This window comes from Felis catus, chromosome X (assembly GCF_018350175.1).
Source record: "Felis catus isolate Fca126 chromosome X, F.catus_Fca126_mat1.0, whole genome shotgun sequence".
Lineage (NCBI taxonomy): Eukaryota > Metazoa > Chordata > Mammalia > Carnivora > Felidae > Felis > Felis catus.
This window is the reverse complement of record NC_058386.1, coordinates 126,855,959-126,868,039: the sequence shown is the minus strand read 5'-3', so window position 1 is coordinate 126,868,039 and position 12,081 is coordinate 126,855,959. Positions and strand designations below refer to the sequence as shown.

The 12,081-nt window shown below is 50.4% G+C and overlaps 3 protein-coding genes across 7 annotated transcripts in view; 1 reads left to right on the top strand and 2 right to left on the bottom strand.

The window, feature by feature from the left end:
* Positions 1–12,081, top strand: part of F8 (coagulation factor VIII) — a 131,052-nt gene that overhangs the window by 114,310 nt on the left and 4,661 nt on the right. For both annotated transcript variants that reach the window (XM_045051148.1, XM_004001054.5), the window contains 3 exons: positions 7,232–7,376; positions 7,794–7,942; positions 8,677–8,853. In XM_045051148.1, coding sequence (XP_044907083.1) covers positions 7,232–7,376; positions 7,794–7,942; positions 8,677–8,853 — 471 coding nt within the window. The remainder of the gene's footprint in view (positions 1–7,231; positions 7,377–7,793; positions 7,943–8,676; positions 8,854–12,081) is intronic.
* On the bottom strand, positions 234–2,523 carry LOC111558727 (40-kDa huntingtin-associated protein). Its single transcript, XM_023249174.2, has one exon. The coding sequence runs from the start codon at positions 2,100–2,102 to the stop codon at positions 975–977; it is 1,128 nt and encodes a 375-aa protein (XP_023104942.2). The 5' UTR covers positions 2,103–2,523; the 3' UTR covers positions 234–974.
* On the bottom strand, positions 2,670–11,818 carry LOC102899188 (histone H2A-Bbd type 2/3). 4 transcript variants are annotated; one of them, XM_045051149.1, is made up of 5 exons: positions 11,582–11,798; positions 8,769–8,895; positions 7,018–7,124; positions 3,802–5,150; positions 2,670–3,390 (listed from the first exon to the last, which is right to left on the bottom strand). In XM_045051149.1, the coding sequence occupies exon 5, from the start codon at positions 3,124–3,126 to the stop codon at positions 2,785–2,787; it is 342 nt and encodes a 113-aa protein (XP_044907084.1). In that variant the 5' UTR covers positions 3,127–3,390; positions 3,802–5,150; positions 7,018–7,124; positions 8,769–8,895; positions 11,582–11,798; the 3' UTR covers positions 2,670–2,784. The 4 variants fall into 4 exon arrangements, 1 of the variants encoding a protein (XP_044907084.1); XR_006593304.1 differs by having other exon boundaries at positions 3,144–3,525; positions 11,582–11,818; XR_006593303.1 differs by having other exon boundaries at positions 3,144–3,390; positions 8,769–8,889; positions 11,582–11,816.

Here is a 12,081-nt window from a genome sequence, read left to right as displayed (position 1 = left end):
GCACCAGACACATTTGCATGGTAGCTCTCTTAAGTAAGGACCACTTAAGCACCACATCGCAAATGATCTCTGTAGATTCACTGCGGGGCACAGCCTGAATCCCAGGCACACTGTCCATTTCAAATGAATGAATGCATCATGGACCTGAAGGAGAACTGTTTTTCTACCTCCTGCTTCTGGATGGGCAGAGAAGCTATTCCCATGTTATAGATGAAGTAAAGCTAAACCACAGGTTAGGGGCATCAGGATGGCTTTATTGTGGATTTAGGGCTGGAGCAACAACAATGTACTAATCAAATGATTCCCACAAATATGCATGGGGCAGATGAAACTACTTGGGTGATCCCACAGATAGCCGTCAATATACGCTAAGAAATGAGATCACAATAAAAAAATCCTATAGCTTAAGTACTTAGGCAGAACTGTGAAACATGAAATCCTCTGCCACAAAGATGTAGGGGGAGTTGGGTGGAAGAAGTAAGGGATAAACGGGGTTCTTTTTATTTCTACTGAGACAGAGAGCATGGGTGCAGCAGGGGAGGGGCAGAGAGGGAGACAGAGAATCCCAAGCAGGCTCCCAGCTGTCAGCGCAGGGCCCCAAGGTGGTGGGGGGAGGTCTCGGACTCACTAACAGCGAGATCATGACCTGAGCAGAAATCAGACTCCGGACTGAGCCACCCCAGGCGCCACAAGAGGGTTCTCATTCTTATGTTGCAGCCTTGGGGAAGAGAGCCCTGTCTTCCACTCTGATTCTATCACGTTGTCCTGGTTGTTTTTCCCTCCCTCCGTTATGGAAGTCAGTCTTTGGGACACAGGTACCTCCCAGTGAACTATATTGCTACAGTGGCCAGAGGAGTACGAGAAACCAAGGTAGAACTTTGCCGGCATCCACGACTTGTATTTCCCCCCGAAACGCCAAGGGAGACGCACGACGTTTGGTAGCAAGCAACGAGTGCCTTCGTTCACGTGAGTCCTCAGATGCCCTGTCCCGAGGGGGAGACGGTTTCTTGCAGAACCAGGTGAAGGAGGTGGTTCTGCTCGGCACTCAACAGTGGCCACATCTCCACTTGCAGCGACTTGACGGCTTCCGTGTCCTTTTCGTGGGTGGCCATGACCAAGGACTGCAGCAGCAGGAACAGCTCGTCAGGAAGCTGGCCGCCGCTCTCCTGCCCGTGGCCGTCGAAAGCCTCCCAGGAGTACTTCTCCAGAGTGTGGGCGTGCTCCGGCAGGAGCTTGGCGGGCGGCGGTTGCAGCAGCAGCAGCAGCAGCACGCGGGACACCTCGCAGCGGACCAGCACGTCGGAGAAGGCGCCCAGCGTGGCGGGAGAGGGCGCGGGCGCAGGGCCGCCGTTCGCAGGGAGCAGCGCGGCGGGCAGGGCCGGGGCCGCGCCGGGCCCGACCTGTGGCCCCGGAGGCGGCGGCGGCGGGGGCGGCGGGGGCGGCGGCGGCACCGGGTGGCTGCCGTGCTCCCGCGCCAGGCGCTGCATGCGCGTGAAGACCGCCAGGGCGCCGTTGTAGTCGCGCGCCAGCAGCTGGCAGGAGGCGGCGTCGCCAAGCGCCTGCAGCGCGGCCAGGGGCAGCTGCGGGAGCTGCAGGTGGGCGGCGCGCTGGAAGTGGCCGGCGGCGGCGGCCGGCTGGCCCAGGTCGCGCAGGGCGGCGGCCAGCTCCAGGCAGAGGGCGGCGGCGGCGGCCGGCTGGCCCAGCTCGAGGTGCAGGCGCACGGCGGCGCCCAGGGCGTTGGCGGCGGCCTGCAGCGGCTCCCCGTAGGCCGCCGGGCAGGCGAGTCGCTGGCGCGCGTCGCGCTCCTGCCGCAGGAAGAGGCGGGCGGCCTCGGTGAGCGCCAGCGCCTCCCCAGGCCCGTGGAAGAGCGCCTGCTGGCAGCGCGCCACCGCCAGCTGGCACCAGGCCGCGTAGGGCAGGCACTCCTGGGCGCGCAGCTCCCGGCCCAGCTGCCCGAACTGCTCGCCCGCCTCCGCCACGTTGGGCTTCCGCAGGAACCGCTTCTTCAGCTTGCTCGACACCTGGCGGTACCGCGCCAAGAAGTCCCCGGCCTCGGGGCCCGGGCCCGCAGCGCCGCCCAGGCCGGGCGCGGACGCCGCCATGTTCGCCGCCACACGCAGACGCAGACGCGGACGCCGACGGTCGGACGTGCGGGCGCCCGGCGGCGACGTGCCCTGCGTCCGCGCTCGGGCAGCCAGGCGCCCCGTTGCCCCGGTGATACGCAAGCGACGGGCCCCGCAGGAGAGGCCTCGCCCCGCGCGGGTCGTGTGTGCAAATTGTGGACCCTGGGGCGGGGCCTGGCCAGGTGCCCCCTGTGGCTGGGTGACGGCCTGTTTACCCGCGTGGCCGAAGGCGTCTCCCAGAATCTGTAACCGAACCGGCCCGAAACCCAGCTCGCCGTCCCGCGTGACCCCAATTCCAACCTGGCAGGGTTCTCGCTCGCCAGGTCCCCCCGCCCCGGTCACTCGTCACCCCTCCCGTCAAAGCCTCCACCCGAGCCAGCCTCTCCCGCCCAGGGCCACCGCCTGCATGATCCCGGAGACAAGCTGCTCTGCTGGGTCTTCCCCGACCACACCCCCCGCCCCACGCCCCCACCCCACCCCCCACCCCCGACGAGGGACGTCCCACGACCACGCCCCACACACCAGCAACAGAAGCACTCACACGGGTTCCTCCAAACACTTTATTGGCTTTCAGTGACTGCCTGAGGCACCAGGCCGGCCGGGGCCCACCCCGGCCATGAGTAGGCCTGGCGCCTGCCGGACCCCACGTCGCGTGGGACAGCTAGTACCAGCCCGGGACCGCCTGGGAGATGATGGTGGACTGGAAGAAGGCGCTGAGCAGCGGGTGGTTGTGGACCACCATGTCCAGGACATCCGGGGTGATGAGCCTCCTGCCGCTGTTCCGGGCCTCGATGCCGGCCAGCTCCAGGACCTTGGCCGTCAGGGACTGGATGACGGCCGCTAGGAAGATCGGGGCGGACGCGCCCAGGCGCTGCGAGTAGCGGCCCTCCCGCAGGAGGCGCTCCATGTGGCTCACGGAGAACGTCAACTCGGCTCGGGCAGTGCGGGAGCGGACCCGGCTCTGGCCACTGGACGACCCTCGACGGCTCCTCCTCACAGGCATGCTGGGCCTCGGCTGCGCTTTCTCGGACGGGCCTCGGTCTGGCGTGCGCTGCGGGAAGCGGTCGGGTACGGCTGGATGCGGTCGGGTGCGGCTGGATGCGGTCGGATAGGGCTGGATGCGGTCGGATGTGGCTGGATGCGGTCGGGTGTGGCTGGATGCGGTCGGATAGGGCTGGATATGGTGCGATGTGGCGGGAAGCGGTGTAAAAAGCCAGTTGGCCCGAAGTTTCCGACCGGCAGGGTTCCAAAGCCGCTACTCTATATCCTAGAGATCACAGACCGACCCCATCATTGGTCGGGTGCGCGTTTTGGGACACGTACATCCGGTGAAGTCACTGCTTTCCCATGGGCCCCCGCTGTAGAGAAACAGTGCTGGACGGGAGCCTGCTCCCTGGAACCCCTGTTTGAAGGAACGCTGGCTTTTGGCTGGGCGGGCGCATTGTGCACACCCAACACCCGTGTAGGAGCCAGCGGCCCCGAGTATACACTAGAGGGGTCGGGCGACCACCACGACCGTCTAGTTCCAAACCGTGGCAGCACCCCTCAAAGAAACCCCTGTACGTGTCAGGCAGCCAGTCCTCACCGCACCCCCCCCCCCACCCCCGTCCTCGGGAGCCCTCAGGCAACCGCTAGTCGGCTTGCTGCCCATAGGGGTTCGCCTGTCCCGGACACTTACTTCTTTCTGCACGCGGGATCGGGATCGCTGGGCGAATAGGCAGCTTTCTGTGCCTGGTTGCTTTCCCGTAGCACAGCGTTGTCACTAGGGTTCGTTCGTCCGTGTGGGAGCGTGAGTCAGCGCTTCAAGCCTTTTCACGGCTGAGTAATATTCCACCGCAGGGACACACCGTGTGTGGCGGCCTATCCCAGTTCATGGGTTGACAGGCAGCTCCGCCATTCTCACCTTGCGGCAGATGTGAACAGCGCTGCGCCGAACATTTCCTGCACAGGGTTCTGTTTGAGCACCTGTTTCTGATTCCCTAGGGTAGGAAATTGCACTGGGAGTGCGACTGAGGGGTCGGGTGCTAATTCTGCCGGTAACTGACTGAGGAGCCGCCCAGCGGATTCCCACAGCAGCTTTGCGTTCCCAGCAGCAGTGTGTGAGTCCCAGTCCTTGCGCACCCTCGCCCCAACTCGTCTTTTTGCCTTTGTTTTGCTTTCTTGTGCCTAGAAGAGCCAGCCTACTGGCTGCGAAGTGGTGCCTCATGGCGGTTGTGATTTGCATCGCCCTGTTGGCGCATGATGTTGAGCGTCTTTTCATGTGCCTCTTGGCCATTTGCACATCCACTTTGGAGGAACGTCTGTTCAAGTCCTTTCCCATTTTTTAACTGGGTTGTTCGTTCGTGCTTTCATTGTTGACTTGTAGGTGTTCTTTATGCATTCTGGAAAATACACCCTTATCCCATGTGTGATTTGCAAATGCTTCTCCCATCCTGTGCGTTTTGTCCTTTCACCTTCTAGACAGAGTCCTTTCATGCACAAAAGTTGTTGGTTTGGATGGTGTACAACTTATCCTCTTTCCACCACCCCCCTTCTTTTGTGGCCGCACTTTTGCTGCCATATGTAAGGAACTGTTGTGTAGTTAAAGCCAGGGGGGTTTATATCTATGTTTTATTCCAAGAGTTTCATAGTTTCATCGCTTACGTTTGGGTTTGTGATCCATTTTGGAATTCATTTTCATACATGGTGTGAAACTGGAGCCCACGTTCATTCTTTTTTCTGTCAACATTCAGTTTTCCCAGCACCGTTTGTTGAAGAGATTGCTCATTCCTCCATTGAACGGTCTGGGCCCCCTTGTTGAATATCAACTATTCATAAATCTATGGGTTTATTTCTCACTGTAAATTCAAAAACATTGACCTACATGTCTACCCCTATGCCAGTACCACAGTTTACGATTGCTGTAGTTTTGAAGTAAGTTTTGAAAGTGGCACGTGTGGATCGCACAGCTTTGTTCTTCTTTTCCGGATTGTTTTGGCTGTCTCTGTCCCTTGCATTTCCATATAAATTTAGGATTGGCTTTTATGTCTGCAAAAGATCATTGAGATTTTGATAGGGATTATATTGAATCTATATTATGGCCATCTTAACAATTTTAAATGTTCAATTCACTAAAATTGGATGCCTTTCCACTGACTTAGGTCCTCCTTAATTTCTTTCAGCAATGATTTGGAATGTTCAGTGCACGGGTCATGCACGTCCTTGGCTAAATGTATTCCTATGTATTTAATTCCATTTGATGCTGTTTGAAATAGAATCGTTGTCAATTTCATTGTATATTTTTCATTGATACTATACAGACATACAGCTGATTTTTGTGCATTGATCTCAGACCCAGCTACTTTATTGAATTCACTTATTAACTCTGTTAGTGTTTTGTGTGTTCTTTTGGATTTTTTTTATATGTAAGATTATGTCATCTGAGAATAGAGATAGTTTTATTTCTTCCTTTCCAATTTAGATGCCTTTTATTTCTTCTTACATCACTGTTCTGGCTATGAATTCTGTTACGATCTTGAATAGAAGCAGTGAAAGCAAGCGTTCCGGTCTTGTTCCTGATGTTAGGTGGAAAGATTTCAGTCTTCCACCATTGAGTCTGATATTAGTTATGGGTATTTCATAAATACCCTTTATTATGTTTGGTCATTTCCCTTCTATGCCGTTTGCTGAGTGTTTTTTGTCAGAAAATGTTGGAGGGGCGCCTGGGTGGCTCAGTTGGTTAAGCGCCTGACTTCAGCTCAGGTCACAATCTCACGGTTCATGAGTTCGAGCCCCACGTTGGGCTCTGTGCTGACAGCCTGGAGCCTGCTTCAGATTCTGTGTCTCTATCTCTCTCTGCCACTCCCTCGCTCATGTGCACGCACTCTCTCTCTCTCAAAAATAAATAAAAATTTAAAAAAATGTAATATTTATAATGTGCTGCTGGATTCAGTTTGCTAAAATTGAGGATTTCTGCATATAAATTGTTAATGTATACTGGTGTGTGATTTTTTTCTTGTGGTGTATATGTCTGGCTTTGGTATCAAGGTAATGCGTAACTTATAGCATGAGTTAGGATGTTTTAAAAGAGCTTGGAAAAGATTGGCATTAATCCTTCTTTAAACATTTAGTAGAATTCACCAGTAAAGCCACGTAGCACAGTTCCTGGCACATAATAAATGGAATCTAGGATTTGTGTAGTCATTAGCCATTTGTTGATTTAATACCTTGTGTCCCTAAGGTTTACAATCAAGACACAAGGATTGAGTAAAAAATGCAGATATATTTATCAAAAATAATTCTATGATTCTGGGGACAATGTTATAAATTTATTAATATTTTATTTTTATCCCATAGGAAGGAAAAATTGTCACAAGGCAAAATAATTTTCTTACATGCCCCATAATAGTATAACTATGATGTGTGATTATATAACAGACTTACATTGATTCCTGTTTTAGTGTATTCAAGCAGAAACAAATCCCAGGTGTTTTGGAAGAGATAATTTTCAACTCTCTTTACACTGTATGCCATGGTTTAAATCTAGGCGTTTTGAATAGGCATCCCTATCATATTTCTCAAACTGTGTTCCTTTTACTTTAAATATGCCCGGTACTGTCTTCTGGAAGCTACACATGTCAAGGTCCTAAACACCACATGTTGGATGTTAATATGTATCTCATGAATTCAGACGCAAGAAATAATTAATTAAAGCCTCACAGCTCATGCACACACACACACACACACACACACACACACAGGCGCACACACACACATACACGCAGCACATATCCCTGGAAGATTCTTCTGAGGCCCACGTGGCCAAGTCCTGACTCCCAGCACTCTCTCACTGCTGCCTCTGCCCTCAACTTTAATGAGCCTTTCATAGGACCCTGAAAATAGAAGACTACTTCACCTGCCCAGAGTTAATGTCCCTTGTTCCATTCTTCCTCCTGGTGTTTTCTGCTTTCATGAATTCCATTTTAACATGTGTCTAGCCAGAATAGCTTTGAGTGTTGGATGCTGTTGAGAAATGCACAAAGCAAAATTAGAAGGAAGATGTGATTGGGAGGAATTGCTTTTTACTCTGACTCCACTTTCCATGTACCTACGCTACTCCCTCCCTACAGGTGTTCTTTGGCAATGTGGATTCATCTGGGATAAAACACAATATTTTTAACCCTCCGATTATTGCTCGGTACATCCGTTTGCACCCAACGCATTACAGCATCCGCAGCACTCTCCGCATGGAGTTGATGGGCTGTGATTTAAACAGTGAGTGCCAAGTTATCCTGTATCCCTCCCTCTCCCAACCATGGGTAGGATGACTAACTGTCATGGTGTTCTCGAGAGCAGAGGGGTTTCCCAGATCAGAAACTATCAACGCTAAACCAGCCGAGTCCTGAGCAAACCCAGGGCTTGGGCATGCTAACGGGGGGCGGGGGGAAGCAACTCCCCAGGGGCAGCTACCCCCCAAGGTGTGCTTAACAAGGCAAATCAAAGTCAAACAGAACTGAGAAGAGCTGACCAGAAAACTAGGGGCATGTTAACAGCAACAGAATCTGTGCAAAAGTTTATGCCCGGGAAATGACATCGTGATGACAATAGCCCTAGAGGATCGCTGGGCGCAGGCCGGTAGAACCGAGGCTACATCTTCTCCTTGTGATTACATTCCCCTGTAATTTCTTCGAGGCTGCAGCATGCCACTGGGAATGGAGAGTAAAGCAATATCAGACGCACAGGTCACCGCCTCGTCCTACTTAAACAGCATGTTTGGCACTTGGTCCCCTTCACAAGCCCGGCTGCACCTCCAGGGGAGGACGAATGCCTGGAGGCCTCAGGTAAGAGGCAGGTCTGCCATGTAACCAAAGCGCAGGAGGGGGTACTGGTGGGGAAAGAGTAGGGAAAGTCCTTGACTGTTTCTTTAAGGCATTTCTGTCACCTGGTTGTTCCCAAAAGGGAAGGAAAGTCAAGGATGGTTGCCTCTGGGGAAAACTCCCCCAGTTACTTCGCAGATGTGCCATGTGATTTCACATAGCGTTCATTGGGGGAAATGATCCCTAATCAAACCTCCTAGAAGCAGAATCTCTATGAGCATTACTGGGCTGGTGTCTGTGAAAGAACTGTAGTAACCTGAAGTACAGTTTTATGGAGAAGTATCAACAATTGGCCTTCTCTGCAGAACCACTGAATTTGGGATTTTCAGTCACTGACTAGTTTTAGGGGGATGAATGCAATTAATGGTCTCTGCTCCTCCCAGGGGATTACTTTAAACAAAACAGGTTGTATAGCACATTGCCAAACTGGTAATACTCTAGTCCATCTATATATGGCTCACGTATTCATTTAGCAAACATTTACTGGGCACCTATCAAGTGGGAGACCCTGAGGATACAAAGCGGAATCACGAAAACTTTCGGCCCTCAAGTTGCTTCGAGCCTAATAAGGGAGACTGATGGAGAGACCATTTAAATGCAGAGCGATATCTGCTATGACATGGTGAAGAGGGAGGGCTGTGGGGATTTCTGGGAACAAATGGTACCCAAAACGATACTACTCTACCTACCTTCCTCAGGCAAATAATCCAAAAGAGTGGCTGCAAGTGGACTTCCAGAAGACAATGAAAGTCACAGGAATAGCCACCCAGGGGGTGAAATCACTCCTTACCAGCATGTATGTGAAGGAGTTCCTCGTTTCCAGTAGTCAAGATGGCCATAACTGGGCTCTGTTTCTTCACAATGGCAAAGTCAAGGTATGCTGGTCTCCTGGGAGAGGCACAAAACTCTTCCTAGAGCTCGACATTTATAAAGATAACAAGGTGGATACATGATCAGACTTTTAAGATAGACTTTACTGAGTATCTGTGGTAATAGGACATGATGGAAGACATTTCGGGAGGACACAGTGACTCCAAGGAAGGATGTACAATCCCAGGAAAGGGCAGACTAGAGCCAAAAGTTGATTACCCTCCTGGATGTTGATGTAATTCAGGAGGATGGCAGGAATCAGAGGGGTGAAGAAGAATGCGAGTTATTTGCCAAATGTTTAATGATGTCTGTATCCTCACCCATAACATAAACGTCAATTCCCAAGCCTCATTGACCTTTAACGTACATGACCCAGACAATCTTCCTTCTTTTTTAAGTTTATTTCTTTCTTTAAGTTTATTTATATTTTGGGATTGAGAGAGAGAGACAGCAAGGGAATGAACAGGAAGGTGCAGAGAGGGAGAGAGAGAATCCCAAGCAGGCTCCGCACTGTCAGCACAGAGTCTGATGCGGGCCTCGATCTAACAAACCCTGAAATCATACCCTGAGCCAGAATCAAGAGTCAGACATTTAACTGACTGAGCCACCCAGGTGCCCCCAATCTTCCTTCTTGATGTGGGTTTGCTGCATAAGTCAACAAATTTTGCTAATTAGAGAACATGACAAAAGTCTTGCTATCCCATGACTAATGAGAGAATGACTAGTTCATCTGTATCATCTCTTTTCTTTTTCATCAAGAATTAATCATGGTGCGGCCCTTACCAGTCTCTCTCATATAGCCTTTTGCTGCTTGCTCCTTTGCTCTCTAAGCTCCATCCATACTAAGAAACTCTCAGGTCTCTTAAAACAGCATGTTCTTTCTCATACTAGGACTTTATACATACTGTCTATTCTACCTAGAACATTTTTCCTAGGCACTTCCCATTGCCCTTTTTACTTGGCTCGGTCTTTAAGTCTCAGAAAAACATCATCTCCTCCTCCAGGGAGAACTCCCTGATCCCCCAGTGCTGGATTAGACTTCTGCTGCTGGCAGTTTAGTAGACCAGAGTATAGATAATACATATTTCAGGACATTTTAAAAGGCTGCTACCATATGGATGAACCTTGAACGCATTAGGTTAAATGAAACAGACTAGACAGAAGGAAAATGTATGATTCCATGTATATGAGTGTATTAGTCAGTCAGGGTTCTGCAGAGAAACAGAGCCAGTAGAATGTGCGTGTGTATAAGGAGATTATGGTAAAGAATTGGCTTACGGTTATGAAGGCTGACAAGTCCCAAGATCTGCAGGGGTGAGCAGTGAGCTGGGGACCCAGGAGAGCTGACGGTGTAAATCCCAGGCTGGAGGCCAACAGGCTCAAGATTTAGGAAGGACTGATATTTCAGTTTGAGGCCCAAAGCTGGAACAGCGAATGTCCCAGTTCAAAGGCAGTCAGGCAGGAAGAATTCTCTCTTATTCTGAAGAAGGTCAGCCTTTTTGTTCTATTCAGGCTTGTAACTGATTGGAAGGCAATCTGCTTTACCCATTCTATCATTCGAATGTTAATCTCATCCCAAAACATCCTCACAGACGCTCCCAGAATAGTGTTGGACCAACAATCCGGGCACCTCATGAACCAGTCAAGTTGGCACATAAAATTAACAATTATAATGAGGTACCTAGAATCGCAAGTTCATAGAGAGGAGAATGGCACATTATTGGTTAGTGGGTACAGAGTTTCAGTTCTGCAAGATAAAGAATTCTGGATATGGGCGGTGGTGATACTTGGACAATATTGTGAATGGATGTAACGCTGCTGAACTGTACACTTAAAAACAGTCAAAATGGTAAATGGTGTGTTATGTACATATCACCATGATAAAAAGGCTGTATCGTGTATAGTCCATACTTCGTACCTCATTGTTACACTCAGAGAAGATAGGGGACTCTCCAGCCTCCTCGCCAACAGGAGCAAAACAAAACAAAACAAAAAACCCATGAGCTTTTACTTGACAATAACGAGCTTAAATCAGAACAGAGAGGTAAAATACGAGAAAATATACAATGGAGGACCTTTCCTACAGGAAAATGCTTATATGAGTGTTAGTAGGAGACTAAGCTTTGAGCGTAATGCAATGAGAACCAAACGCATTCAGGCACATCCTGATATCTGGGAGAACCTTTCTTGAGCCCACTCTAGAAGACAGCACTCCCAGTTTAGGTCCCCAAGATCCCCACAAATCACAGTGATAAGATCATAAACATTAGCAAACATGCAAGAGAACAAACCAACTTGACAACACGTGAGCAGAGGGGAGCCAGACCATAGAGCATGTGACTCTTGATCTCAGGGTCATGAGTTCAAGCCCTGCTTGGGTGTGGAGCCTACTTTAAAAATAAATGACAAACTACCCCAAATTACTAGGCAGTTCTGGGGAACAACACTACTTTTAGAAATGAAAAACAGAATTATCGAAGTTTGAAAATCAAAGAAAGACTTAGTAGGACATTAGACACAGCCAGAGAGACTTTATTCAATTGAAAGATACAGCTGAAGAAATTACCCAGGATGGCGCACAGAAGGCAAAGCATGCGGAAAGGAAATTAAGAGACAGAGGGTACCCATCAAAAGCCTAACATACATATGATCAGGATCCCAGGACGAAAGGGAAAATATAGTGGACAAATAGCAAAATGTTAACTTCAAAAGGAAAACTGCCAATTATTTTACCTGCAAAACGGCTTTATTTGGGAACAGCAGAAAGCTGTTGTTCTGCAGAACAAAAGCAAAGCACACCGAGTCCTGCAGGAAAGGGAGGAGCTGGGAGCGGCCGCCAGAAACAAACAGTCCATTGGAATAAACTGGAAGTGGGAAGTGCAGTGGTTTCTCATTGGCTGAGCTGTGACTTCGGGGCTGGGCTGCAGTGGGGATAGGGCCGAGGAGGGGTGGACCTTCCTTCCTCTTGCTCCGGTAGGAAAGTAGTAAAGAAAGCGGCATCCTCGTGAGAGGCCCGCCGTCTTCCTGTCGGATCTGGAATTGAGGACACGTGGTAGGCTGTGAGCCTCCCCTGCTGCCCTCGCCCCTGACTCCATTCTAAAAGAGCTTCCTTTTATAATTTTCACAAAACAAACAAGGACAACCACTTTTGCCACTTCTATTCAACGTTTTACTGGAAGGTATAGCCAGAGAAATTAGGCAACAAAAAGAAATAAAAGGCATCTAAACTGGAA